Raw genomic sequence first — 27,514 nt, forward strand, 5'->3', positions numbered from 1 at the left:
ACACTTGACTGTCTTTGTTCTTCGCCAGCAGTACCAGATCCGACAGTCGGGGACGGTGATCACCTGGGAATTCGGGACTTGGTGGCTCCAGTATTCACCAGGTTCTGGGGCGGCGGAAATCGTGTGGTTCCGGCTCTTCTTGGAACAGACTTCTTCTATCCTCGAGCCTGCCCACATGTCACCTTTGTGTATTGACTGTTATGATATTCTGAGATTGTCTGTATGTTCGTTGTGCACATTCACAACATTAAATTGTTATATTTTGGCTCATCTATTGACCGTGCATTTGCGCCCCCTGTTGTGGGTCCGTGTCACTACACTTTCCCAACAGTTCTGACCCATTTATCCAATTTACTTCAGAGATCTGAAAGCCATTACGCTCTGGGCTCCAATGACATGTTATTTTTCCGTGTACCTCATGTCTGCACTGAAATGGGAAAGAAAGCTTTTAGTTTCTCTGCTCCATCTGACGGGAACGTGCTCCAATCCGAACTGAAACTGTCCGGGTTAATGTCTCTGAACGCCTTCCACTCTATTTTAAGAGATCGCAAATGGAATTCTTTTGCAGTGCCTTTATTTCTGAATTCCAATTTGTTTTTATCCTGTACATTGTAAGAGTTTACAATGACCAAGATGATTGCATTTTATTTGTTATTAATGTTCTTGTGATGATGTTAATCTGTCCACTATGACGTGTGCTGCTGCCGTTCTTGGCCAGGTCGCCCATGTAAAAGAGGTTTCAAACTCAATGGGTTAGGGTTAGGGTTAGGACTGTCCCCATTTAACCACTATGGTAACAGAACATCTGTTTGCTGCTTGTGTTCAAACAACGAAACGAGAGAGTGAAGAAAACAAACCAGTGAAATGGAGATTGAGGTGTTTGTTTGTTTTGATTGGTCACAGCAGAGACGACTAAATAAATACAGTAAGTGGCAAAACTAGCTGGGGACAATGAGCCCACCAGAAGTTTTGATCCCCCTCCAATGGTAACGAGCGTTCAGTCATGGAGTCACATGTTGTTTCTTAATTCAGACACCACAGTCACTTATGGACATAATTTAAAGAAGCTTTATCATGCTCAAAACAAGAACCAGCATCAGACTTAAAAAATAAAAATAATGACATTTAAATCAATCAAATCTACTTTATTGTCTCCATGGGTACATTTTTCTGAAGTAAAAGTATGACGACACAAAACACTTACACAAAGAAATCAAACAAACAATATGCCTCTTCTGTAACATCTTTAATATTAGGCTTAGTAGACGGAGATGGCTGGACAAAAATGCAGGACTCTAACAAAAATCTCTGTGTGTACAAATAGTTTACTGAAACAGCAAAAGGGGTCCAGTACACAAAAAGGCAGTCCAACAAGAGCAGAAGTACAAGGAACATCAAGTTAAGGCATGGTCGGGGTTGAGGAAATACACAAAACAGTGCTGGAGAGAAGGCAAAATGCACATCAATCTGGCAAGGAGCAGAGCAAACTGAGGAACTTAAATACAGCTAGGTGATGTGCTGCAAATAGGGAACAGGTGTGCGTGGAAAGCACCAGAACAAGGGCATGGCCAGAGAGAGGGAAATGCCCACCACCAAGAACCAAGAGTCAGACAATAGAGAAAGGGACAGAGAGACCCAAGCAGAAAAAAACCCCAGCAAGAGAATAAACATTCCAGCAACTGAACAAACGAAGCAAACAAAAACATAAAACAAAGCAAAACAAAAACTCACATCCTGACATTTAATATGTAATGTCATGGATCTTCAGCATCCTTCACACTTTATTTTCAGTAAATGCTTCTGGGGAGCATTAGCATGTCTAAAAACCTTCAGCTTTTAGAACCCCCTAATTACAGCCCTCTTAACCCCCCTGCAAATGTAGATGTAAATTAATATTCAGATTTTTCAGCTAGTTGATGGTAGGGCTGTACAATATGGCCAAATTATCGTATCTCAATATTGAAGCCACATATTATATCTCTCTCGAAATGATATGATACGATATGACTATGATTTGACACAAAGTGCATCAACAGTGAAAATTAAACATTCTTAAACAAAACAGTAATAATACCACACTCATTTTGCACTCATCATAAGGTTAGGATACAGTGCCCTCCAAAAGTATTGGAACACTTGGTATTTCACACATTTTAATTTGTTTATGCCATTTCAAATACAAGAAATACAAAAAATCTCTAATTATCTTCCTTGAACTCAAGTTGAAGACAAATCTCTAAAACTGTTGTGAAAGTGTAGGAACACGGACCCACAACAGGGGGCGCAAATGAACGGACAATGGAGGAGTCAAATAACACTGTTTTTACTGTTGTGAAACAGGCACAACAAACACAACCGATTACAATATTGAGACTGAGTTCAATTACAACGGTGTCGTGTGGGCAGGCTCGACGATAGGAGACGTCTGTCCAAGTCGAACCGGAACCAACCCGATTTCCTCTGCCACCGAACCCCGGGAATACTGGAGCCGCCAAGTCCCGAATTCCCAGGTGGCCACTGCCTCCGCTCGTCGGATCCGGTACTGCTGGCAAGGAACAGAAACAGTCAGGTGTGGATGCGGCTGCACCCAGCAACACGGAGGGTGGAGAGTCCACCTCCACCTCTCGTCAACAACAATCAAGAAGTGTAGGAAGGTGAGTACTTATCCAAATGTTGTCCGGTAGTCAGCTGTCCTACAAATAATCAACAAGAATTACAACTATAGTCACACGTATGTTTGGGCGAAGATTGTTACCTCTTTGATAAGGCGATATCTCGGCAAATGAGGTGGAGATGCCGTCCTGCTGATATACCTCCCTGTTGATTGGAATCAGCTGTCTCCAGTGATGGGTGACAGCTGGCTGCTCCTGTAAGGCGGCAGCGCCCTCCGGTGCCTGGAGCCCGCACTCCAGGCAGGACGCCCTCTAGTGGTGGTGGGCCAGCAGTACCTCCTCTTCAGCGGCCCACACAACAAAAACTTGAGGTAAATTGATTAAAAATATAAAAGCCAAGATGATGGGTTGCATAAGTAATGCTATATGCTTTGGTATAATACCTGTAAATAATAATCAGTTTTATTGCCAGTTTTCAGTTTTGCCAGTCAGGGGATGGATACATGAACATTTCCAAGTCACTGAATATGTCGTGAACTTTATTTACATCAGTCATGAAGAAATACAACATTCTCTTTCACCAAAACATCAAATCTAGGTGTGCATCTCAGATGGACTTTCTGGCAAATTCTATCTCAACTTTCAGGTCTTCTTTTTAAGAAAATCCTCCTCTAAACCACTTCATCAGGAAGCTGGATTTTATATTTTTAATCATTTTTATCAAGTTTGAGTTTAAGGAAGATTATTTTAGATTTTTTTTTTTTTTTTAATTTGAAATGGCATAAATTAAAATGTGTGAAATACCAAGTGTTCCAATACCTTTGAGGGCAACTGAGTGTATTTTTAAGTGAAATGCATCGTCCTGGTGTCACTCAGAGAGCAAAATTAAGAGATTATTTAAAAGGTCCCTCCAGTCCTTATTGGTATTTATTCAGCTAAACATATTTTTCTAGATCGTGTTTCTTCAAATAACTAAACTAACTGTCTTTATCAATAAAAGACTCAACTTCTAGATGTCTTGTGCTGTTGAACGTAACCACTGTGAAACAATCATTAAATAAGGTGCTACTGATATAATTCACTGTCTTTTCGTCACCTCTCTCACAACACAACAGCACCGTGGTGAAGTCCAGAGCTTTAATACAGAACAGAGGAGAAGTAAAGTAGCTATATTTCATTCAGCCCGAGCATCTTACATCTCATATTAGCCAACAGAGCATGAAGCAGCTGCTGCCTGCTAGTTTTATTCATCTAAAATGACCGGAGACACACATAAGGCAACCCAACTTAAAGGAGAAATGCTTCTTTTAACAGCCTGGACCTCATTTCTGGCTTAAAATATGGTCCTTTACACACCAATATAACTTTGGTGTCATTAGGAGTCCACAGTTCAGACGACATGTTCAGGTTCAAATCTGGCTTGAAGATTTTTCTTCTTCTACAAAGGTGGATAAGAACTTTTTGTGGTACACAACGTCAGCTACTGTACAAGAGGGACCTAGCAGTCAATATTTGTCACCGATTCCAAAATGTAGCTGGGTCTTTTCAACCAGACGTGCGGTGCTGTGACATGTCAATCATCTGGGGTGACACCTAGAGTGTCCAATCAGATTTCAGGGGGGTCCAGTGCCATCCTGGCCTCCCCTCTAACTCCACCCATGCCAGGAAGTGTTCAACATTTGACATTTCCTGTTTCACTGTGGACTCAAACTTTGGCACTTCCTGCTTCAGCGTGAACTTGCCACTATTCCCGTAAGATTCTACAAGATCTCGTCTGTCAATGCAGGAAGTGTTCAACATTTGACATTTGCTGTTTCACTGTGGACTCAAATTTTGGCACTTCCTGTTTGGGACTCAGTGTACCCCGAGTGAGGTTCGGACTGCTGCGTGGCACTTCACGGCGCTTTGCTCGCAATATTTAACAATATCAACTAACTGGACTTAGAGGGAAAAGATAATTTTAGAAACAAAATATCCTCTTAATTTAATCTCCTTCCAGAGAAGAAGAAACAAGATGGCGACACCAACACAGCACCCACTGACCCCGCCCATTGTTCAGCCCACCACGCCACCACCTATTACCACAGCTCCTCCTAAATCGTCAGCCCGCCTACATGAGAGGTATGTTCTCCCCTAACCTTGCCCCCAGCACACACACAAACACCTACACAGACACACACATACAAACACGCAAACATACACAAACACAGACATACAAACACACAGACACGCACACAAACACTCATACAGAACTCCTCCCATGCACACACCTTTTGTTTGACCTTCTGTTCTGTTTTTGGAGGCGGGGTTCCAACCTGTCGCTTTTACTGGATGTGAGCAGTCTCAAGGTGGAGTCTGCATGCGCCGTCTCAACCCCCAAGGAGGTGTGGCTTCAGGTGTTGCGCACCTTATCACGACCGCTAACACATACTGTCCTGCAGCAGGCTGTGACAGACACAGACACACTGAACGCAGAGTACCAGGTACACACACACACACACACACATGCAGAACACCAGATACATATACACACACACTGAACACAGAATACCAGGTATACACACACACACACACACACACACTGAACACAGAATACCAGGTACACACACACACACACACACACACATGCAGAACACCAGATACATATACACACACACTGAACACAGAATACCAGGTATACACACACACACACACACACACACACTGAACACAGAATACCAGGTACACACACACACACACACACACACTCAACACAGAATACCAGGTATACACACACACACACACACACTGAACACAGAATACCAGGTATACACACACACACACACACACTGAACACAGAATACCAGGTATACACACACACACACACACACACACTGAACACAGAATACCAGGTATACACACACACACACACACACACACACTGAACACAGAATACCAGGTACACACACACACACACACACACACACACACACAAACACTCAACACAGAATACCAGGTATACACACACACACACTGAACGCAGAGTACCAGGTACACACACACACACACACACACACACATGCAGAACACCAGATACATATACACACACACTGAACACAGAATACCAGGTATACACACACACACACACACACACACACACACACACACACACACACACACACACACACACACACACACACACACACACACACACACACACACACACTGAACACAGAATACCAGGTACACACACACACACACACACACACACTCAACACAGAATACCAGGTATACACACACACACACACACTCAACACAGAATACCAGGTATACACACACACACACACACACTGAACACAGAATACCAGGTATACACACACACACACACACACACTGAACACAGAATACCAGGTACACACACACACACACACACACACACACACACACACACACACACACACACACACACACACTGAACACAGAATACCAGGTACACACACACACACACACACACACACACACTGAACACAGAATACCAGGTACACACACACACACACACACACACAACACAGAATACCAGGTATATACACACATACACACACACACACACACACACACTGAACACAGAATACCAGGTATACACACACACACACACACACACACACAAACACTCAACACAGAATACCAGGTATACACACACACACACTGAACGCAGAGTACCAGGTACACACACACACACACACACACACACACACATGCAGAACACCAGATACATATACACACACACTGAACACAGAATACCAGGTATACACACACACACACACACACACACACACACACACACACTGAACACAGAATACCAGGTACACACACACACACACACACACACTCAACACAGAATACCAGGTATACACACACACACACACACACTCAACACAGAATACCAGGTATACACACACACACACACACACTGAACACAGAATACCAGGTATACACACACACACACACACACACTGAACACAGAATACCAGGTACACACACACACACACACACACACACACACACACACACACACACACACACACTGAACACAGAATACCAGGTACACACACACACACACACACACACACACACTGAACACAGAATACCATGTACACACACACACACACACACACACACAACACAGAATACCAGGTATATACACACATACACACACACACACACACACACACACTGAACACAGAATACCAGGTATACACACACACACACACACACACTGAACACCAGATATATATATCTGGTGTTCTGGTGTTATATATCTGGTGTTATATATATATTTTTTTCCATCTGTTTTGAGTACAGTTTAGTTCCTTCTGAATGGTATAAATCCATTATTAAACCAATTCCAAAGTCCCCATATAATGATCCTAGAGTTCCTTTGAACTATAGAGGGATAAGTCTTTTAAGTTGTGTTTACGAGCTCTACTCCAGTATTCTTAATAGACGATTATATAGTTACCTGGAGACATTTGATTTGTTGGTTGATGAGCAGAATGGTTTTCGAAAGAATAGAGCCTGTATTGACCACATATTCTCTCTGTCCACTCTAGTTCAAGTGAGAATACAAGAGAGTAAACCAACTTTCTCATGTTTTATAGACTTTCAGAAAGCATTTGATTGCATTAATCATGATCTTCTTAGTTTCAAACTGTTAAATACTGGTATAGACTTACTCTTGATGCCCATCTTACCTTTGAAAAAGGAATAAAAACTCTATCAGACTCTGCAGGCAGAGCTCTGGGAGCCGTTCTTAACAAGGTCAAGCTGTGTAGGGATCTTGGGTACAATGCCTATACACAGTTGTATAATTCTTGTGTTTGTCCAATTTTAGACTACTGTGCAGGGGTTTGGGGGTACTGTAATCTAACAAAATGTATTATACTTCAAAACAGGGCTATGTGCTGCTTTCTTGGTGTACACAAAATGGCCCCTAAGCTCGCTGTATGTGGTGATATGGGATGGGAACCTTGTGAAGTGCGGATAAAGGGTGACATGGTGCGATTTTGGAATAGGTTTATTAATATGTCCGACAGCAGACTTATATATTTACAAATATTTCTGTGGGACCTATCGAAAAGGAACTTATTAAAATCTTTGATGAAGTAGGTCTTCAGTATATTTATAGAAATAAGTTGTCCTGTAATGTTAAATAGATTAAGGAAATGTTGTTTGAAAATTATAAACAGAAGTGGGCAGAAGAAATTCTGCACAAACCCAAATTAAGAGTGTACAGTTTGATAAAGTCGGCCTACCAACCAGAGCCATATGTCACCCTTAACCTAACTAAAGCACAGAGATCTGTTTGTGCCCAGTTGAGATGTGGTATTGTATCACTTCCTGTTCCGGAGCACAGCGGTGTTTTGCTGTATCTGTTAGCTGTTTAATCTGCGTAGTTAGATTCCCTTACCAAAAAGTAGTATATGCAAGTATGTTTCAAGTATACTTCTAGTTTACTTTTTATATACTTATCAGTACTATTTTTTGGTAAGGGTTGATCTAGATAACTAGATAACGATTTGTTTCACAGTGTAATCTTCACGTGCCTTAACTAAAGCACTCCCTCTGCTGAATCACCTCTAAATTATTTACACATTATTCACTTTGTGTGTTTTTAGAAATCCGCTAGCTTAGCGCAGCTACTAGCTCTTAGCCGGTTTAGCATGGCGGCTTCTCCTGTCTCTCCCGCACTTCTCTGCTCTGGGTGTGAAATGTTTAGTTATTCCTTGGCCTCCTTTAGCAGTAATGGTATTTGTAATAAGTGTAGCTTATTCATAGCTTTGGAGGCCAGGCTGGGCAAATTGGAGACTCGGCTCCGCACCTTGGAAAATCCTACAGCTAGCCAGGCCCCTGTAGTCGGTGCGGACCAAGGTAGCTTAGCCGCTGTTAGCTGTCCAGTCACCCAGCCGGGAAAGCAGGCCGGCTGGGTGACTGTGAGGAGGAAGCGTAGTCCTAAACACAAGCCCCCTGTACGCCACCAACCCCTTCACATTTCTAACCGTTTTTCCCCACTAGGCGACACACCCGCCAAGGAACAAACTCTGGTTATTGGCGACTCTGTTTTGAGAAATGTGAAGTTAGCGACACCAGCAACCATAGTCAAATGTCTTCCGGGGGCCAGAGCAGGTGACACTGAAGGAAATTTGAAACTGCTGGCTAAGGCTAAGCGTAAATTCGGTAAGATTGTAATTCATGTCGGCAGTAATGACACACGGTTATGCCAATCGGAGGTCACTAAAATTAACATTGAATCGGTGTGTAACATTGCAAAAACAATGTCGGACTCTGTAGTTTTCTCTGGGCCCCTCCCCAATCGGACCAGGAGTGACATGTTCTCCTTGAATTGCTGGCTGTCTGAGTGGTGTCCAAAAATCAATCAATCAATCAATCAATTTTTTTATATAGCGCCAAATCACAACAAACAGTTGCCCCAAGGCGCTTATGAAAATTAAAATAATAAAAATGAGGTGGGCTTCATAGATAATTGGCAAAGCTTCTGGGGAAAACCTGGTCTTGTTAGGAGAGACAGCATCCATCCCACTTTGGATGGAGCAGCTCTCATTTCTAGAAATCTGGCCAATTTTATTAAACCCTCCAAACTGTGACTATCCAGGGTTGGTTCCAGGAAGCAGAGTTGTAGTCTTACACACCTCTCTGCAGCTTCTCTCCCCCTGCCATCCCCCCAATACCCCATCCCCGTAGAGACGGTGCCTGCTCCCAGACCACCAACAACCAGTAAAAATCTATTTAAGCATAAAAATTCAAAAAGAAAAAATAATCACCTTCAACTGCACCACAGACTAAAACAGTTAAATGTGGTTTATTAAACATTAGGTCTCTCTCTTCTAAGTCCCTGTTAGTAAATGATATAATAATTGATCAACATATTGCTTTATTCTGCTTTACAGAAACCTGGTTACAACAGGATGAATATGTTAGTTTAAATGAGTCAACACCCCCGAGTCACACTAACTGTCAGAATGCTCGTAGCACGGGCCGAGGCGGAGGATTAGCAGCAATCTTCCATTCCAGCTTATTAATTAATCAAAAACCCAGACAGAGCTTTAATTCATTTGAAAGCTTGACTCTAAGTCTTGTCCATCCAAATTGGAAGTCCCAAAAACCAGTTTTATTTGTTATTATCTATTGTCCACCTGGTCGTTACTGTGAGTTTCTCTGTGAATTTTCAGACCTTTTGTCTGACTTAGTGCTTAGCTCAGATAAGATAATTATAGTGGGCGATTTTAACATCCACATAGATGCTGAGAATGACAGTCTCAACACTGCATTTAATCTATTGTTAGACTCAATTGGCTTTGCTCAAAATGTAAATGAGTCCACCCACCACTTTAATCATACCTTAGATCTTGTTTTGACTTATGGTATGGAAATTGAAGACTTAACAGTATTCCCTGAAAACCCCCTTCTGTCTGATCATTTTTTAATAACATTTACATTTACTTTAATGGACTACCCAGCAGTGGGGAATAAGTTTCATTACAGTAGAAGTCTTTCGGAAAGCGCTGTAACTAGGTTTAAGGATATGATTCCTTCTTTATTATGTTCTCCAATGCCATATACCAACACAGTGCAGAGTAGCTACCTAAACTCTGTGACTGAGATAGATTATCTCGTCAATAGTTTTACATCCTCATTGAGGACAACTTTGGATGCTGTAGCTCCTCTGAAAAAGAGCCTTAAATCAGAAGTACCTGACTCCGTGGTATAACTCACAAACTCGCAGCTTAAAGCAGATAACCCGTAAGTTGTGTTGGGAAAGTGTAGGAACACGGACCCACAACAGGGGGTGCAAATGAACGGACAATGGAGGAAGTCAAATAACAACACTTTACTGTTGTGAATAAGCACAACAAACACAACAGATTACAACAATAGACAAAGAAGTCAATTCACAAAATGTGTCACGTGGGCAGGCTCGAAGATAAGAGACGTCTGTCCAAAGCAGAACCGGAACCACACGATTTCCTCCGCCACCGAACCCCGGGAATACTGGAGCCGCCAAGTCCCGAACTCCCAGGTGGCCACTGCCTCCGCGTGTCGGATCTGGTACTGCTGGCGAGGAACAAAAACAGTTAAATGTGGGTGCGTTTGCACCCAGCAACCCGTATGGCGGGAAAACCACCTCCACCTCTCGTCGGAAGAATGTCTGCTATTTAACGCACAAAAGTAACAAAGTGTTAATGTCAAAAAGACAACACAGTCGGCTGAGTACTGTACCTCCTAGGTAGAGCGATATCTCGGCAAAGAGGTGGAGATGTCGTCTTGCTGATATACCACTGCTGATCAGATGATTGGTGACAGCTGTTGTAGGCGAGAAGTGACAGCTGTCACCCCGGCTGCTCCTGTGAGGCGGCAGCGCCCTTTGGTGCCTGGAGCCCGCACTCCAGACAGGGCGCCCTCTGGTGGTGGTGGGCCAGCAGTACCTCCTCTTCAGCGGCCCACACAACAAGTTGGAGAGGAAATGGCATCTCACTAATTTAGAAGATCTTCACTTAGCCTGGAAAAAGAGTATGTTGCTCTATAAAAAAGCCCTCCGTAAAGCTAGGACATCTTACTATCAATCAATCAACTTTTTTCTTATATAGCGCCAAATCACAACAAACAGTTGCCCCAAGGCGCTCCATATTGTAAGGCAAGGCCATACAATAATTATGAAAATCCCCAACGGTCAAAACGACCCCCTATGAGCAAGCACTTGGCCACAGTGGGAAGGAAAAACTCCCTTTTAACAGGAAGAAACCTCCAGCAGAACCAGGCTCAGGGAGGGGCAGTCTTCTGCTGAGACTGGTTGGGGCTGAGGGAAAGAACCAGGAAAAAGACATGCCGAGAAAGGGGGCAGAGATCGATCACTAATGATTAAATGCAGAGTGATGCATACGGAGCAAAAAGAGAAAGAAACAGTGCATCATGGGAACCCCCCCACAGTCTACGTCTAAAGCAACATAACCAAGGGATGGTCCAGGGTCACCCGATCCAGCCCTAACTATAAGCCTTAGCGAAAAGGAAAGTTTTAAGCCTAATCTTAAAAGTAGAGAGGGTCTCCCTGATCTGAATTGGGAGCTGGTTCCACAGGAGAGGAGCCTGAAAGCTGAAGGCTCTGCCTCCCATTCTACTCTTACAAACCCTAGGAACTACAAGTAAGCCCGCAGTCTGAGAGCGAAGCGCTCTAATGGGGTAATATGGTACTACGAGGTCCCTAAGATAAGATGGGACCTGATTATTCAAAACCTTATGAGTAAGAAGAAGAATTTTAAATTCTATTCTAGAATTAACAGGAAGCCAATGAAGAGAGGCCAACACGGGTGAGATATGCTCTCTCCTGCTAGTCCCCGTCAGTACTCTAGCTGCAGCATTCTGAACCAACTGAAGGCTTTTTAGGGAACTTTTAGGACAACCTGATAATAATGAATTACAATAGTCCAGCCTAGAGGAAATAAATGCATGAATTAGTTTTTCAGCATCACTCTGAGACAAGACCTTTCTGATTTTAGAGATATTGCGTAAATGCAAAAAGGCAGTCCTACATATTTGTTTAATATGCACTTTGAATGACATATCCTGATCAAAATGACTCCAAGATTTCTCACAGTATTACTAGAGATCAGGGAAATGCCATCCAGAGTAACGATCTGGTTAGACACCATGCTTCTAAGATTTGTGGGGCCAAGTACAATAACTTCAGTTTTATCTGAGTTTAAAAGCAGGAAATTAGAGGTCATCCATGTCTTTATGTCTGTAAGACAATCCTGCAGTTTAGCTAATTGGTGTGTATCCTCTGGCTTCATGGATAGATAAAGCTGGGTATCATCTGCGTAACAATGAAAATTTAAGCAATACCGTCTAATAATACTGCCTAAGGGAAGCATGTATAAAGTGAATAAAATTGGTCCTAGCACAGAACCTTGTGGAACTCCATAATTAACTTTAGTCTGTGAAGAAGATTCCCCATTTACATGAACAAACTGTAATCTATTAGACAAATATGATTCAAACCACTGCAGCGCAGTGCCTTTAATACCTATGACATGCTCTAATCTCTGTAATAAAATTTTATGGTCAACAGTATCAAAAGCAGCACTGAGGTCCAACAGAACAAGCACAGAGATAAGTCCACTGTCCGAAGCCATAAGAAGATCATTTGTAACCTTCACTAATGCTGTTTCTGTACTATGATGAATTCTAAAACCTGACTGAAACTCTTCAAATAGACCATTCCTCTGCAGGTGATCAGTTAGCTGTTTTACAACTACCCTCTCAAGAATCTTTGAGAGAAACTCAAACGGGACTTACTACTCATCACTAATTGAAGAAAATAAGAACAACCCCAGGTTTCTTTTCAGCACTGTAGCCAGGCTGACAAAGAGTCAGAGCTCTATTGAGCCTAGTATTCCTTTAACTTTAACTAGTAATGACTTCATGACTTTCTTTGCTAATAAAATTTTAACTATTAGAGAAAAAATTACTCATAACCATCCCAAAGACATATCGTTGTCTTTGGCTGCTTTCAGTAATGCTGGTATTTGGTTAGACTCTTTCTCTCCGATTGTTCAGTCTGAGTTATTTTCATTAGTTACTTCCTCCAAACCATCAACATGTCTATTAGACCCCATTCCTACCAGGCTGCTCAAGGAAGCCCTACCATTAATTAATGCTTCGATCTTAAATATGATCAATCTATCTTTATTAGTTGGCTATGTACCACAGGCTTTTAAGGTGGCAGTAATTAAACCATTACTTAAAAAGGCATCACTTGAGCCAGCTATCTTAGCTAATTATAGGCCAATCTCCAACCTTCCTTTTCTCTCAAAAATTCTTGAAAGGGTAGTTGTAAAACAGTTAACTGATCATCTGCAGAGGAATGGTCTATTTGAAGAGTTTCAGTCAGGTTTCAGAATTCATCATAGTACAGAAACAGCATTAGTGAAGGTTACAAATGATCTTCTTATGGCCTCAGACAGTGGACTCATCTCTGTGCTTGTCCTGTTAGACCTCAGTGCTGCTTTTGATACTGTTGACCATAAAATTTTATTACAGAGATTAGAGCATGCCATAGGTATTAAAGGCACTGCGCTGCGGTGGTTTTGAATCATATTTATCTAATAGATTACAATTTGTTCATGTAAATGGGGAATCTTCTTCACAGACTAAAGTTAATTATGGAGTTCCACAAGGTTCTGTGCTAGGACCAATTTTATTCACTTTAGACATGCTTCCCTTAGGCAGTATTTAGAAAGCATTGCTTAAATTTTCATTGTTACGCAGATGATACCCAGCTTTATCTATCCATGAAGCCAGAGGACACACACCAATTAGTTAAACTGCAGGAATGTCTTACAGACATAAAGACAGGGATGACCTCTAACTTCTTGCTTTTAAATTCAGATAAAACTGAAGTTATTGTACTTGGCCCCACAAATCTTAGAAACATGGTGTCTAACCAGATCCTTACTCTGGATGGCATTACCCTGACCTCTAGTAATACTGTGAGAAATCTTGGAGTCATTTTTGATCAGGATATGTCCTTCAATGCGCATATTAAGCAAATATGTAGGACTGCTTTTTTACATTTGCGCAATATCTCTAAAATTAGAAAGGTCTTGTCTCAGAGTGATGCTGAAAAACTAATTCATGCATTTATTTCCTCTAGGCTGGACTATTGTAATTCATTATTATCAGGTTGTCCTAAAAGTTCCCTGAAAAGCTGTTGTATGGCTGGGGGGCCTGGCTGCCTTTTTGTTTCTGTCTTTTGTTTTTCCTTCCAGGTGGCTTGCATTTGGGACTGAGTGGCTGTGTTGCTGAGGTTATCAGGACCTCACCCTGATCACCTGCGGCTCGTCAGGACTCACAGCTGTGGTGCATCTATATGGATTGGAACATGGTGGCATTTAAGACTGGAGTATACAGTGTGTATTTGCCAGAGACTCGACCTTGTGACCAGACGGGTGAGATCGTCGTCTCAGGAGCCATCTCATCATCAGTGGATGCAGAGAACGTCCAGGGTTTGATGCACGGTCTGTGAAAGAGGAGGGGGTGAGGTCTCACGCTCGTCAGCACACTTCCTGAGGTACGTTAGATTTTGTGACTAACGTTTATACAGTCAGTAAATGTGGTGTCCCTCACACCTTATTATATTGAGCTGTATGTTAGTCATGTATCGGCTTCCACTGCAGTGGAGTTTTGTGAACTGGATGTTCCATGCCTGCAGGTTGGGAAGCTGATTAGTAATTAAGCCAGGAAGTGTCTGCTGTTTATGTACACCTTTGAGTGGTCTCTCTGTGTGTAGAGTGTGGACTCACATAATGGTTCCTTCTTTCACAGACTCGGTTTGTTGCGGCCACCTGGGGGGTGTCGGCGGGGTCCTTGGGTCCGAACGGCTTCTGGCTCCGGACCGTTAGCGCTGCTGGGAGCGCACCGTATCACCACCACGCCAGACCGCACACTCTTTTGTTGTTTTGTATCACATCACTGTTATGTATTAAATTCAGTTAGCCTTTGTACCGTGCTCTGCTTATTTCATACTGGGTCCTTCAAACGCTGGTCGGTTCTCCGAGCTGCGTCCGACACATAACAAAAGCCTTCAGTTAATTCAAAATGCTGCAGCTAGAGTACTGACGGGGACTAGAAGGAGAGAGCATATTTCACCCATACTGGCCTCTCTTCATTGGCTTCCTGTTAATTCTAGAATAGAATTTAAAATTCTTCTTCTTACTTATAAGGTTTTGAATAATCAGGTCCCATCTTATCTTAGGGACCTCTTACTACCATATCACCCCAATAGAGCGCTTTGCTCTCAGACTGCAGGCTTACTTGTAGTTCCTAGGGTTTTTAAGAGTAGAATGGGGGGCAGAGCCTTCAGCTTTCAGGCTCGTCTCCTGTGGAACCAGCTCCCAATTCGGATCAGGGAGACAGACACCCTCTCTACTTTTAAGATTAGGCTTAAAACTTTCCTTTTTGCTAAAGCTTATAGTTAGGGCTGGATCAGGTGACCCTGAACCATCCCTTAGTTATGCTGCTATAGACTTAGACTGCTGGGGGGTTCCCATGATGCACTGAGTGTTTCTTTCTCTTTTTGCTCTGTATGCACCACTCTGCATTTAATCATTAGTGATTGATCTCTGCTCCCCTCCACAGCATGTCTTTTTCCTGATTCTCTCCCTCAGCCCCAACCAGTCCCAGCAGAAGACTGCCCCTCCCTGAGCCGGGTTCTGCTGGAGGTTTCTTCCTGTTAAAAGGGAGTTTTTCCTTTCCACTGTCGCCAAGTGCTTGCTCATAGGGGGTCGTTTTGACCGTTGGGGTTTTTCTGTAATTATTGTTTGGTTTTTGCCTTACAATATAAAGCGCCTTCGGGCAACTGCTGTTGTGATTTGGCGCTATATAAATAAAATTGATTTGATTTGATTTTGATTTGGTATTCTGCCTCTGGCGGTTGAAACGGGATGTTTCCATTCGATCCCTGAAGAAAATAGGACTTGCATATGTATTTAACAAAAAGGTTTTCCATATGGCTCAATTTATGTTGGATGCCTATGTGCTCCGCAGGGGCGCACTTTATGTTTGATATGAAGCTATGACTGCACACTGAAACTGATTGATAATGAAGTATGTTTTGAGTATTGTAAACTGTAAATGTCAGTTCTAGATTGGTGGATGTGTTGTGGCATCCCTCTGTTTATTGTTCTTTATTTTCTATGGTGTGTCTTATAAGCCCATGAGGGCTGGGCACCTCTTTGGTGTATGACACCTTGAAAATAAAAATATCATATCATCTCATATATATCTAAACACACACATACAGTAGTGTTCAGAATAATAGTAGTACTATGTGACCAAAAAGATTAATCCAGGTTTTGAGTATATTTCTTATTGTTACATGGGAAACAAGGTACCAGTAGATTCAGTAGATTCTCACAAATCCAACAAGACCAAGCATTCATGATATGCACACTCTTAAGGATATGAAATTGGGCTATTAGTAAAAAAAAGTAGAAAAGGGGGTGTTCACAATAATAGTAGTGTGGCATTCAGCCAGTGAGTTCATCAATTTTGTGGAACAAACAGGTGTGAATCAGGTGTCCCCTATGTAAGGATGAAGGCAGCACCTGTTGAACATGCTTTTCTCTTTGAAAGCCTGAGGAAAATGGGACGTTCAAGACATTGTTCAGAAGAACAGCATAATCTGATTTAAAAGTTGATTGAAGAGGGGAAAACATATACGCAGGTGCAAAAAATTATAGGCTGTTCATCTACAATGATCTCCAATGCTTTAAAATGGACAAAAAAAACCATAGACACATGGATGAAAATGGAAAACAACCATCAAAATGGATAGAAGAATAACCAGAATGGCAAAGGCTCACCCATTGATCAGCTCCAGGATGATCAAAGACAGTCTGGAGTTACCTGTAAGTGCTGTGACAGTTAGAAGACGCCTGTGTGAAGCTAATTTATTTGCAAGAATCCCCCGCAAAGTCCCTCTGTTAAATAAAAGACGTGCAGAAGAGGTTACAATTTGCCAAATAACACATCATCTGGCCTAAAGAGAAATGGAGGAATATTTTGTGGACTGATGAGAGTAAAATTGTTCTTTTTGGGTCCAAGGGCCGCAGACAGTTTGTGAGATGACCCCCAAACTCTGAATTCAAGCCACAGTTCACAGTGAAGACAGTGAAGCATGGTGGTGCAAGCATCATGATATGGGCATGTTTCTCCTACTATGGTGTTGGGCCTATATATCGCATACCAGGTATCATGGATCAGTTTGGATATGTCAAAATACTTGAAGAGGTCATGTTGCCTTATGCTGAAGAGGACATGTCCTTGAAATGGGTGTTTCAACAAGACAATGACCCCAAGCACACTAGTTAACGAACAAAATCTTGGTTCCAAACCAACAAAATGAATGACTTGCAGATGTGAAAAAATCATAAAAATCTGTGGTTATACAACTAAATACTAGTTTAGTGATTCACAGGATTGCTAAAAAAAAAAAGCAGTTTGAACATAACAGTTTTGAGTTTGTAGCGTCAACAGCAGATGCTACTATTATTGTGAACACTCCCTTTTCTACTTTTTTTTTATTTACTAATAGCCCAATTTCATAGCCTTAAGAGTGTGCATATCATGAATGCTTTGTCTTGTTGGATTTGTGAGAATCTACTGAATCTACTGGTACCTTGTTTCCCATGTAACAATAAGAAATATACTCAAAACCTGGTTGGCTCATGCAAGGACGCTTGATTCAAATCCATCACGTTTTTGCAAAAAAAAAAAAAAAAAAGGTTGGATACTTTTCTAACAGATCTTGTGTGTGTGTGTGTGTATATATATATATATATATATATATATATATATATATATATACACACACACACAATGCAGAGTATTAGGTAGTATAAAGTATAAACACACATACTTACAGACACACACACAACGCAGAGTATCAGATATACACACACACTGAACACCAGATATATACAGTGGGGAAAATAAGTATTTGACCCCCTGTCAGTTTTGCAAGTTTTCCCACCTACAAAGAATGGAGAGGTCTGTAATTTTTTATCGTAGGTACACTTCATCTGTGAGAGACAGAATCTAAAAATAAAATAATAATAAAAAAAAATCCAGAAAATCACATTGTATGATTTTTAAATAATTAATTTGCATTTTATTGCATGAAATAAGTATTTGAACACCTACCAACCAGCGAGAATTCTGGCTCTCACAGACCTGTTAGTTCTTCTTTAAGAAGCCCTCTTATTCTGCACTCTTTACCTGTATTAATTGCACCTGTTTGAACTTGTTACCTGTATAAAAGACACCTGTTCACACAATCAATCACACTCCAACCTGTCCACCATAGCCAAGACCAAAGACCTGTCTAAGGACACCAGAGAAAAAACTGTAGACCTGCATAAGGCTGGGATGGACTACAGGACAACAAGCAAGCAGCTTGGTAGAAGACAACAACTGTTACGATTATTTATTAGAAAGTGGAAGAAACACAAGATGACTGTCAATCTCCCTCGGTCTGGGATTTCATGCAAGATCTCACTTTGTGGGGTAAGGATGATTCTGAGAAAGCTCAGAACTACACAGGAGCAGTAGTGGGCACAGATAACCTAAACATAAACTTTGATAACAGATAATCAGATAACTGAAAAGTTATCTTTGATTAAGATAAAACAATAAACTACCCAAAAATGTATTGAAAGTTACAGATAACCAATAAAAGATAAATTACAACATTGTCTCCCGCACATTTAAACAAATTTTAGTTTTAATGCTACAATAACGTCTACTAATATTAAAAGTAACAACAGACCCATACACAAGCCACACTTTTGTCTTTGAACATTCTGCCCCTGCTGGAAGCTCTTGTTTACGACAGAGCTCCCAACACATAGGCCCTCTGAGAGCAATCCTAAAGCCAGCTCTCTATCAGTTACAACACTCCGGTCAGGCGGAGGTCTTGAAAAATAAAGTCATGCTGACTTATGGTTTTGATTTATAAATAACATTAATACCGATAGAATAACTCCATTAATGTCAATTCTATCATTTGTACAAAGTTAAAATATAGCATATATCTTTTATTGTTGAATAATAGACTAATTCTGAGGTTTAGTAACAAACACAGACAAATCGCAAAGGATTCTGGGTAAAAGTGCCTCTGCTAAACACTGATTGGTTCAGTCATTCATTATGTAAACCAACACGTTAATGTGACGTCTGTCGTGTGTTGGTGTTTATTTTTTTATTTGTAAAAACAGGCATTTTTACGGAGCCCTGGAAGTGTCATCGCAAAATGTTTTGCATGTGGAGAGAATGTGTGCACGTTTTATGATGTTGTAAAACGTGCTTTACGCTGTGCGAGACGATTTTTCATGCAGGAATTTTTCGACCGAGTTTCAGGTTAATCGCACGAAATTATTTTTTTTTATTTTTTTTGGTTTCTTCTTTGTTTACAGAGGATAGAGATGTTTTTCATAGAAGCAGCTCTTTTGTTAGTAGAGGGTTTAACTGTCCGTCTGTTATAAAACTTTTAACAAATAGGTGCTGAACTTTTTTTAAATTTTAAAAATGCTTATCACTGTTCAGCTTTGTTTACTTCGTTCATTGGTCTAGAAGTTATCAGACAGAAATTAATTGGAAGATAATTGGTCCGATAATGGTTTTTAAAGTTATCTGAAAAGATAATCCCATAATGAAAACATTATCTTCGATAATTATCTGTTATCGGATTATCGGAAGTGTGCCCACCACTGCACAGGAGGACCTGGTCAGTGACCTGAAGAGAGCTGGGACCACAGTCACAAAGATTACGTTAGTAACACATGATGCTGTCATGGTTTAAAATCCTGCAGGGCAGTAAGGTCCCCCTGCTCAAACCAGCACATGTCCAGGCCCGTTTGAAGTTCACTAGTGACCATCTGGATGATCCAGAGGAGGCATGGGAGAAGGTCATGTGGTCAGATGAGACCAAAATTGAGCTTTTTGGAATCAACTCCCCTTACCATGTTTAGAGGATGAGAACAACCCCAAGAAAACCATCCCAACCATGAAGCATGGGGTGGAAACATCATACTCTGAGGGTGCTCTTCTGCAAAGAGGACAGTACGACTGCACAGTACTGAAGGGTGGATGTATGGGGTCATGTATTACGAGATTTTGGCAAACAACCTCCTACCCTCAGTAACAGCATTGAAGACGGGTCATGGCTGGGTTTTCCAGCATGACAATGACCCAAAACACACAGCCAGGGCAACTAAGGAGGGGCTCCGTAAGAAGCATTTCAAGGTCCTGGAGTGGCCTGGCCAGTCTCCAGACCTGAACTCAATAGAAAATCTTTGGAAGGAGCTGAAACTCCAAACCTGATAGATTTGGAGATCTGTATGGAGGAGTGGACCAAAATCCCTGTTGCAGTGTGTGAAAACTTGGTCGAGAACTACAGGAAACATCTGACCTCTGTAATGGCAGACAAATATTTCTGTACCATTTGTTAAGCTCTGTTTTTCTAGGGGGTCAAATGCTTATTTTATGAAATAAAATGCAAATTAATTATTTAAAAATCATACAATGTGATTTAATGATTTTTTTTTTTTTTTTTTTTTAGATTCTGTCTCTCACAGTTGAAGTGTACCTACGATAAAAGTTACAGACCTCTTCATTCTTTGTAGGTGGGAAAACCTGCAAAACTGACAGGGGATCAAATACTTATTTTCCCCACTGTATACACACACATACATACAGACACACACACAACGCACACACACACACAAACACAAACACATACACTCGTCTTCAACCGCTTAGTCCAATTAAGGGTCACGGGGCTGGAGCCTATCCCAGCAGTCATCAAGCGCGAGGCACAGTACACCCAGGACAGGACGCCAGCCTGTCGCGGGGCCACAAACAGACAAACAAACACATTCACACCCACTCACACACTGACGGACAATTTCAAGCTCCCAATCCACCTAACCGGCACGTCTTTGGATGTGGGAGGAAATCGGAGCACCCGGAGGAAACACGGATAGAACATGCAAACTCCAAACAGAAAAGGCCACACATACAGACACACATAAATACACACATACACATAAAGACACATACAAACACACACCTACACATACAGGCACACACATACAGACTTACACAAATATATACACACACACATACAGATACACATACGCACACATGCACATACACACGCACGCACGCGCGCACACACACACACACACACACACTCAACAAAAATATAAACGCAACACTTTTGGTTTTGCTCCCATTTTGTATGAGATGAACTCAAAGATCTAAAACTTTTTCCACATACACAATATCACCATTTCCCTCAAATATTGTTCACAAACCAGACTAAATCTGTGATAGTGAGCACTTCTCCTTTGCTGAGATAATCCATCCCACCTCACAGGTGTGTCATACCAAGATGCTGATTAGACACCGTGATTAGTGCACAGGTGTGCCTTAGACTGTCCACAATAAAAGGCCACTCTGAAAGGTGCAGTTTTATCACACAGCACAATGCCACAGATGTCACAAGATTTGAGGGAGCGTGCAATTGGCATGCTGACGCAGGAATGTCAACCAGAGCTGTTGCTCGTGTATTGAATGTTCATTTCTCTACCATAAGCCGTCTCCAAAGGCGTTTCAGAGAATTTGGCAGTACATCCAACCAGCCTCACAACCGCAGACCACGTGTAACCACACCAGTCCAGGTCCTCCACATCCAGCATGTTCACCTCCAAGATCGTCTGAGACCAGCCACTCGGACAGGCGCTGAAACAATCGGTTTGCATAACCAAAGAATTTCTGCACAAACTGTCAGAAACCGTCTCAGGGAAGCTCAGCTGCATGCTCGTCGTCCTCATCGGGGTCTCGACCTGACTCCAGTTCGTCGTCGTAACCGACTTGAGTGGGCAAATGCTCACATTTGCTGGCGTTTGGCACGTTGGAGAGGTGTTCTCTTCACGGATGAATCCCGGTTCACACTGTACAGGGCAGATGGCAGACAGCCTGTGTGGCATCGTGTGGGTGAGCGGTTTTCTGATGTCAATGCTGTGGATCGAGTGGCCCATGGTGGCGGTGGGGTTATGGTATGGGCAGGCGTCTGTTATGGATGAAGAACACAGGTGCATTTTATTGATGGCATTTTGAATGCACAGAGATACCGTGACGAGATCCTGAGGCCCATTGTTGTGCCATACATCCAAGAACATCACCTCATGTTGCAGCAGGATAATGCACGGCCCCATGTTGCAAGGATCTGTACACAATTCTTGGAAGCTGAAAATGTCCCAGTTCTTGCATGGCCGGCATACTCACCGGACATGTCACCCATTGAGCATGTTTGGGATGCTCTGGACCGGCGTATACGACAGCGTGTACCAGTTCCTGCCAATATCCAGCAACTTCGCACAGCCATTGAAGAGGAGTGGACCAACATTCCACAGGCCACAACTGACAACCTGATCAACTCTATGCGAAGGAGATGTGTTGCACTGCATGAGGCAAATGGTGGTCACACCAGATACTGGCTGGTATCCCCCCCCCAATAAAACAAAACTGCACCTTTCAGAGTGGCCTTTTATTGTGGGCAGTCTAAGGCACACCTGTGCACTAATCATGGTGTCTAATCAGCATCTTGATATGGCACACCTGTGAGGTGGGATGGATTATCTCAGCAAAGGAGAAGTGCTCACTATCACAGATTTAGACTGGTTTGTGAACAATATTTGAGGGAAATGGTGATATTGTGTATGTGGAAAAAGTTTTAGATCTTTGAGTTCATCTCATACAAAATGGGAGCAAAACCAAAAGTGTTGCGTTTATATTTTTGTTGAGTGTACATACATACAAATACACACGCACACATATACACACACACGTACACATACATACACCTACAGACAGACAGACACACACACACACACACACACACATACAAATGTTTTTTTTTCTGGGTTTTGTATTTTTTATTTATTTATTTTTTGGTTTGATATAAAATCATTGTTTTTAATTTTAAATATTAATAAATTTGTTTTAATGTCAGCAAAAAAACAATGAAGTATAACTGCAGAGGATTGTGGGAAGTTCATTCAGGCAGCAGTTTAGTTTTTTGCAATCGCTTTGATGCTAACCTCACAAGTCCTTTTTCACAACTTTCAAAACTCTAGATATGAACCTCAACACAGATCATGAAGATCGGCGAGTTCTCAAAACTCATCTCAAAAAACACATTTTTCAATTTCTTGGATACATTTGATTTAAGTCATTTGTTCACTGAATGTAAATCCTGTTCAAAATGACACAAGTCAACATCAAAGTATCACTATTCCAAAATGGAATACACACATCACATATGATGTGACTGTCTTTAAAGGCATCCAACTAGCACTCAAAATGATAAGGAACTGCAATGTTGGTAAAAAAAAAAAAAGGAAAAAAAAGGTATGTTTCCTAATGCACAGGTTTATGGATAAGGATGGACAAGCAGTACTTGAAGTTTCTGTCCACTTTTCCTGTGGGTAGTAAACAAACTAGAGCAGCTCTGTCACACTGAGGGAGTCACATATATTGTTGTCTGGGACAATTCCATCATGTTGAAGTGGTGCACACATGGTTTGAGGCCCATCCACAGTTCATAGCATTATATTTGCCCCCGTACTCTCCTTTTCTCAACCCGATAGTGGACTTCTTGTTAGCATGGAGGTGGAAAGTCTGTGATCGTTGCCCCCATAAACGTGGTGCCCTCCTCCAGGCTACGGATGATACATGTGATGAAATCACAGCAGACTGATGTCAGGCCTGGATTCCTCATGCCAAGGGAAGGTAAAATATCACCTGTGATGTCGATGAGAATCTCTGTTCAACTCCAGCAGAGAGAGTTGATGTAAATGGCAAGTAACAATGTTCCAGTGTTATTTTTGTTTACAACTGTTCAGTTGATTGACATGTTTTGTTTCACTTAGTTTTATGGCTACTTTATTTGGCATTATGGCCACTTTTCTTTACCATTCCACAAATAAACCTGTTACTGTGTATTTCAAACATTATTTCACATTTTGTTCACTGTTTCTATTGTCTATTGTCTAGAACCCCAATATATAACCTGATTGAAACATGCATCAGTTGTTGTTTTTTTTGTTTTTTTGCAGTCATGTGAGGGACTGACTCAATGATGTGAATGTTGGGGAAGTGTAATGACACGGACCCACAACAGGGGGCGCAAATGAACGGTCAATGGGTAGTCAAATAAATACAATTTATTGTGGCAAATGTGCACAACAGGTCGAATACGATTTTTAGACAGTCAATTACAAATGTCAACAGGTGACGTGTGGGCAGGTCCGAGGGTAGGAGACGCCTATCCAGAGAAGAGCCGGGGCCCACAAGGTTCCGCCGCCAACGAAGGCCTGCAGCAAACCGAAGCCGCCAAGTTCCGAGTCCCCAGGTGGCCTCTACTTCAGCTGTCAGATCCGGTACTGCTGGCAGGAACAGAAGACAGGGCAATGGTGGGTGTGTGCACACCCAGCAGAACAATCAGCAATTCAGTTCAGTTCCTTTTGTGGGAGAATCTCCACCTCCGACACAAAAACACAGTAGTGCAGAGCCTGAGAGCTACTTATCCATTTTGGCGTGAGGGGTGAAGAACGTCACTCCTACAGGGACCACAAAACTCAGCACCAGCTGAAAGCAGTCACCAGGATCTCCTGCAAACACTCAGAAATAAAGATCACATGCGTACGGCACAGTCAAATGGCTGAGAGATTACCTGAGTGGTAAACTGATATCTCGGCAGAGATGTGGTGTCTCCTCCAGTCTTATATGGGATGGGATGATGATGAGAGATTTCTGACAGCTGGTAGTCCTGGCTCCTGGGTGGTGACTGCGCCCTCTGGTGCCTGAAACCCGACTACAGGCAGGGCGCCCTCTGGCGTTGGCCAGCAGTACCTCCTCTTCGGGCGGCCCACATAACAGGACCCCCCCCTCAACGGGCGCCTCGTGGCGCCCGACCTGGCTTGTCGGGGTGTCGCTGGTAGAACTCGGCCAGGAGGGCCGGGTCCAGGATGAAGCTCCTCTTCACCCAGGAGCGTTCCTCAGGTCCATAACCCTCCCAGTCCACCAGATATTGGAGACCCCGACCCCTCCGGCGAACATCCAGGAGCCTGCGGACAGTCCACTCAGGCTCGCCGTCAATGATGTGGGCAGGAGGCGGCGTAGGTCCGGGGGTGCAAAGGTCCGAGGTGTGGTACGGTTTGATCTTGGAGACATGAAAAACAGGATGGATCCGCAATGAAGCCGGGAGTTTCAGCTTCACTGCGGCTGGACTGATGATTTTGGTGATCCGAAATGGTCCGATATATCTGTCCATCAGCTTTTGCGACTCTGTGTTGACAGGAATGTTCTTTGTTGACAGCCGGACCTCCTGCCTGGGCTGATATTCCGGGGCCGGGTCTCGTCGGCGGTCTGCATGGCTCTTCGCCCTCGTCCGGGCTTTCAGCAGGGCAGAGCGGGCTGTACGCCACACCCGACGGCACCTCCTGAGGTGGGCCTGGACCAAGGGAACCCCGACCTCTCCATCCACAGCCGGAAACAATGGGGGCTGGTACTGCAAACACGCTTCAAATGGGGAGAGGCCGGTTGATGATGAAACTTGAATGTTATGAGCGTACTCGATCCAGGCCAGATGTTGACTCCAGGCCGTCGGATGCGCGGAGGTCATACACCGCAGGGCCTGTTCCAGCTCTTGATTAGCCCGCTCTGCTTGTCCGTTGGTCTGTGGGTGGTACCCAGACGAAAGGCTCATGGTGGCCCCCAGTTCCCTGCAGAAACTCCTCCAGACCTGGGAGGAGAACTGAGGACCACGATCCGAGACAATGTTCGTACGGATACCCTGCAGACGTATGACGTGGTGGACCAGGAGGTCTGCAGTCTCCTGGGCCGACGGGAGCTTCGGGAGGGCCACGAAGTGGGCCGCCTTGGAGAACCGGTCCACTATCGTCAGGATGGTTGTCATACCCTGGGACGCAGGGAGACCCGTGACGAAGTCCAGGCCGATATGGGACCAGGGGCGATGAGGCACAGGCAGCGGCTGGAGGAGTCCCTTCTCCGGTTGGTGGACTGCCTTGCCCCTAGCACAGGTGGTACAGGCCCGGACATACTCCCAGACATCGGCTTCCAAAGATGCCCACCAGAACCGCTGCCGAACAACTGCCACGGTTCTCCGCACCCCTGGATGGCAGGTGAGCCTGGAACCATGGCAGAAGTCCAATACTGCAGTCCTAGTGTCTGGTGGGACGTACAAATGGTTAGGTGGTCCACTGCTGGGGTCCGGGTGACACGTCAGGGCCTCCCTGACGATGTTCTCCATGTCCCACGTCAGTGTGGCGACGATAGTGGACTCCGGGATGACGTTTTCTGGTGGATCCGACAGCTCCGCTCTGACTTCCTCTTCATGCACCCGGGACAGTGCGTCCGACCGCTGGTTCTTAGTCCCGGGGCGATAGGTGATCCTAAAGTCAAAACGGCCAAAAAAAAAAAAGAGACCAACGGGCTTGCCTGGGGTATATCCGGTCCGGATATACTCCAGGTTCCGATGGTTGGTGAAGACCGTGAATGGAACCATAGCTCCCTCCAACAAGTGTCTCCACTCCTCCAGGGCCTCCTTCACCGCCAGGAGCTCCCGATTGCCGACTTCATAATTCCGCTCTGCTGGGGCCAACCTGCGGGAGAAATAGGCACGGGGTGGAGTACTTTATCGGACTCCCTGCTCTGGGACAGCACAGCTCCTATCCCTGAGTCAGAGGCATCTACTTCCACAACAAACTGGCGGCTAGGATCAGGCTGCACCAGAACTGGCGCAGTAGAGAACCGGCGTTTCAACTCGCTAAACGCGGCTTCGCACCGATCCGACCAGGTGAAGGGAACTTTTGGGGAGGTCAGGGCTGTAAGGGGACCAACAACCTGACTATAGCCCTTGATAAACCTCCGATAGAAATTAGCGAAGCCGAGGAACTGTTGCAGCTTCCTACGGCTTGCCGGTTGGGGCCAATCTCTCACCACCGCTACCTTGGCCGGATCAGGGGCGACGGAGTTGGAGGAGATTATGAACCCCAGGAAGGACAAAGAAGTACAGTGGAACTCGCACTTCTCGCCCTTCACAAACAGCCGATTCTCCAACAACCGCTGCAGGACCTGATGTACATGCCTAACATGGGTCTCAGGATCCGGGGAGAAGATGAGGATATCGTCTAGGTATACGAAGACGAACCGATGCAGGAAGTCCCGCAAGACGTCATTTACTAATGCTTGGAACGTCGTGGGGG

General features: G+C 43.5%; 1 protein-coding gene across 1 annotated transcript in view; it reads left to right on the forward strand.

The window, feature by feature from the left end:
* The window catches only part of LOC117511941 (tyrosine-protein phosphatase non-receptor type 7-like), a 174,683-nt gene that overhangs the window by 30,608 nt on the left and 116,561 nt on the right, over nucleotides 1–27,514 (forward strand). The window contains exons 2-3 of the mRNA XM_034171878.1: nucleotides 4,612–4,733; nucleotides 4,915–5,095. Coding sequence (XP_034027769.1) covers nucleotides 4,612–4,733; nucleotides 4,915–5,095 — 303 coding nt within the window. The remainder of the gene's footprint in view (nucleotides 1–4,611; nucleotides 4,734–4,914; nucleotides 5,096–27,514) is intronic.

The sequence above is a fragment of the Thalassophryne amazonica genome, chromosome 6 (genome assembly GCF_902500255.1).
Source record: "Thalassophryne amazonica chromosome 6, fThaAma1.1, whole genome shotgun sequence".
NCBI classification, from domain to species: Eukaryota; Metazoa; Chordata; class Actinopteri; order Batrachoidiformes; family Batrachoididae; genus Thalassophryne; species Thalassophryne amazonica.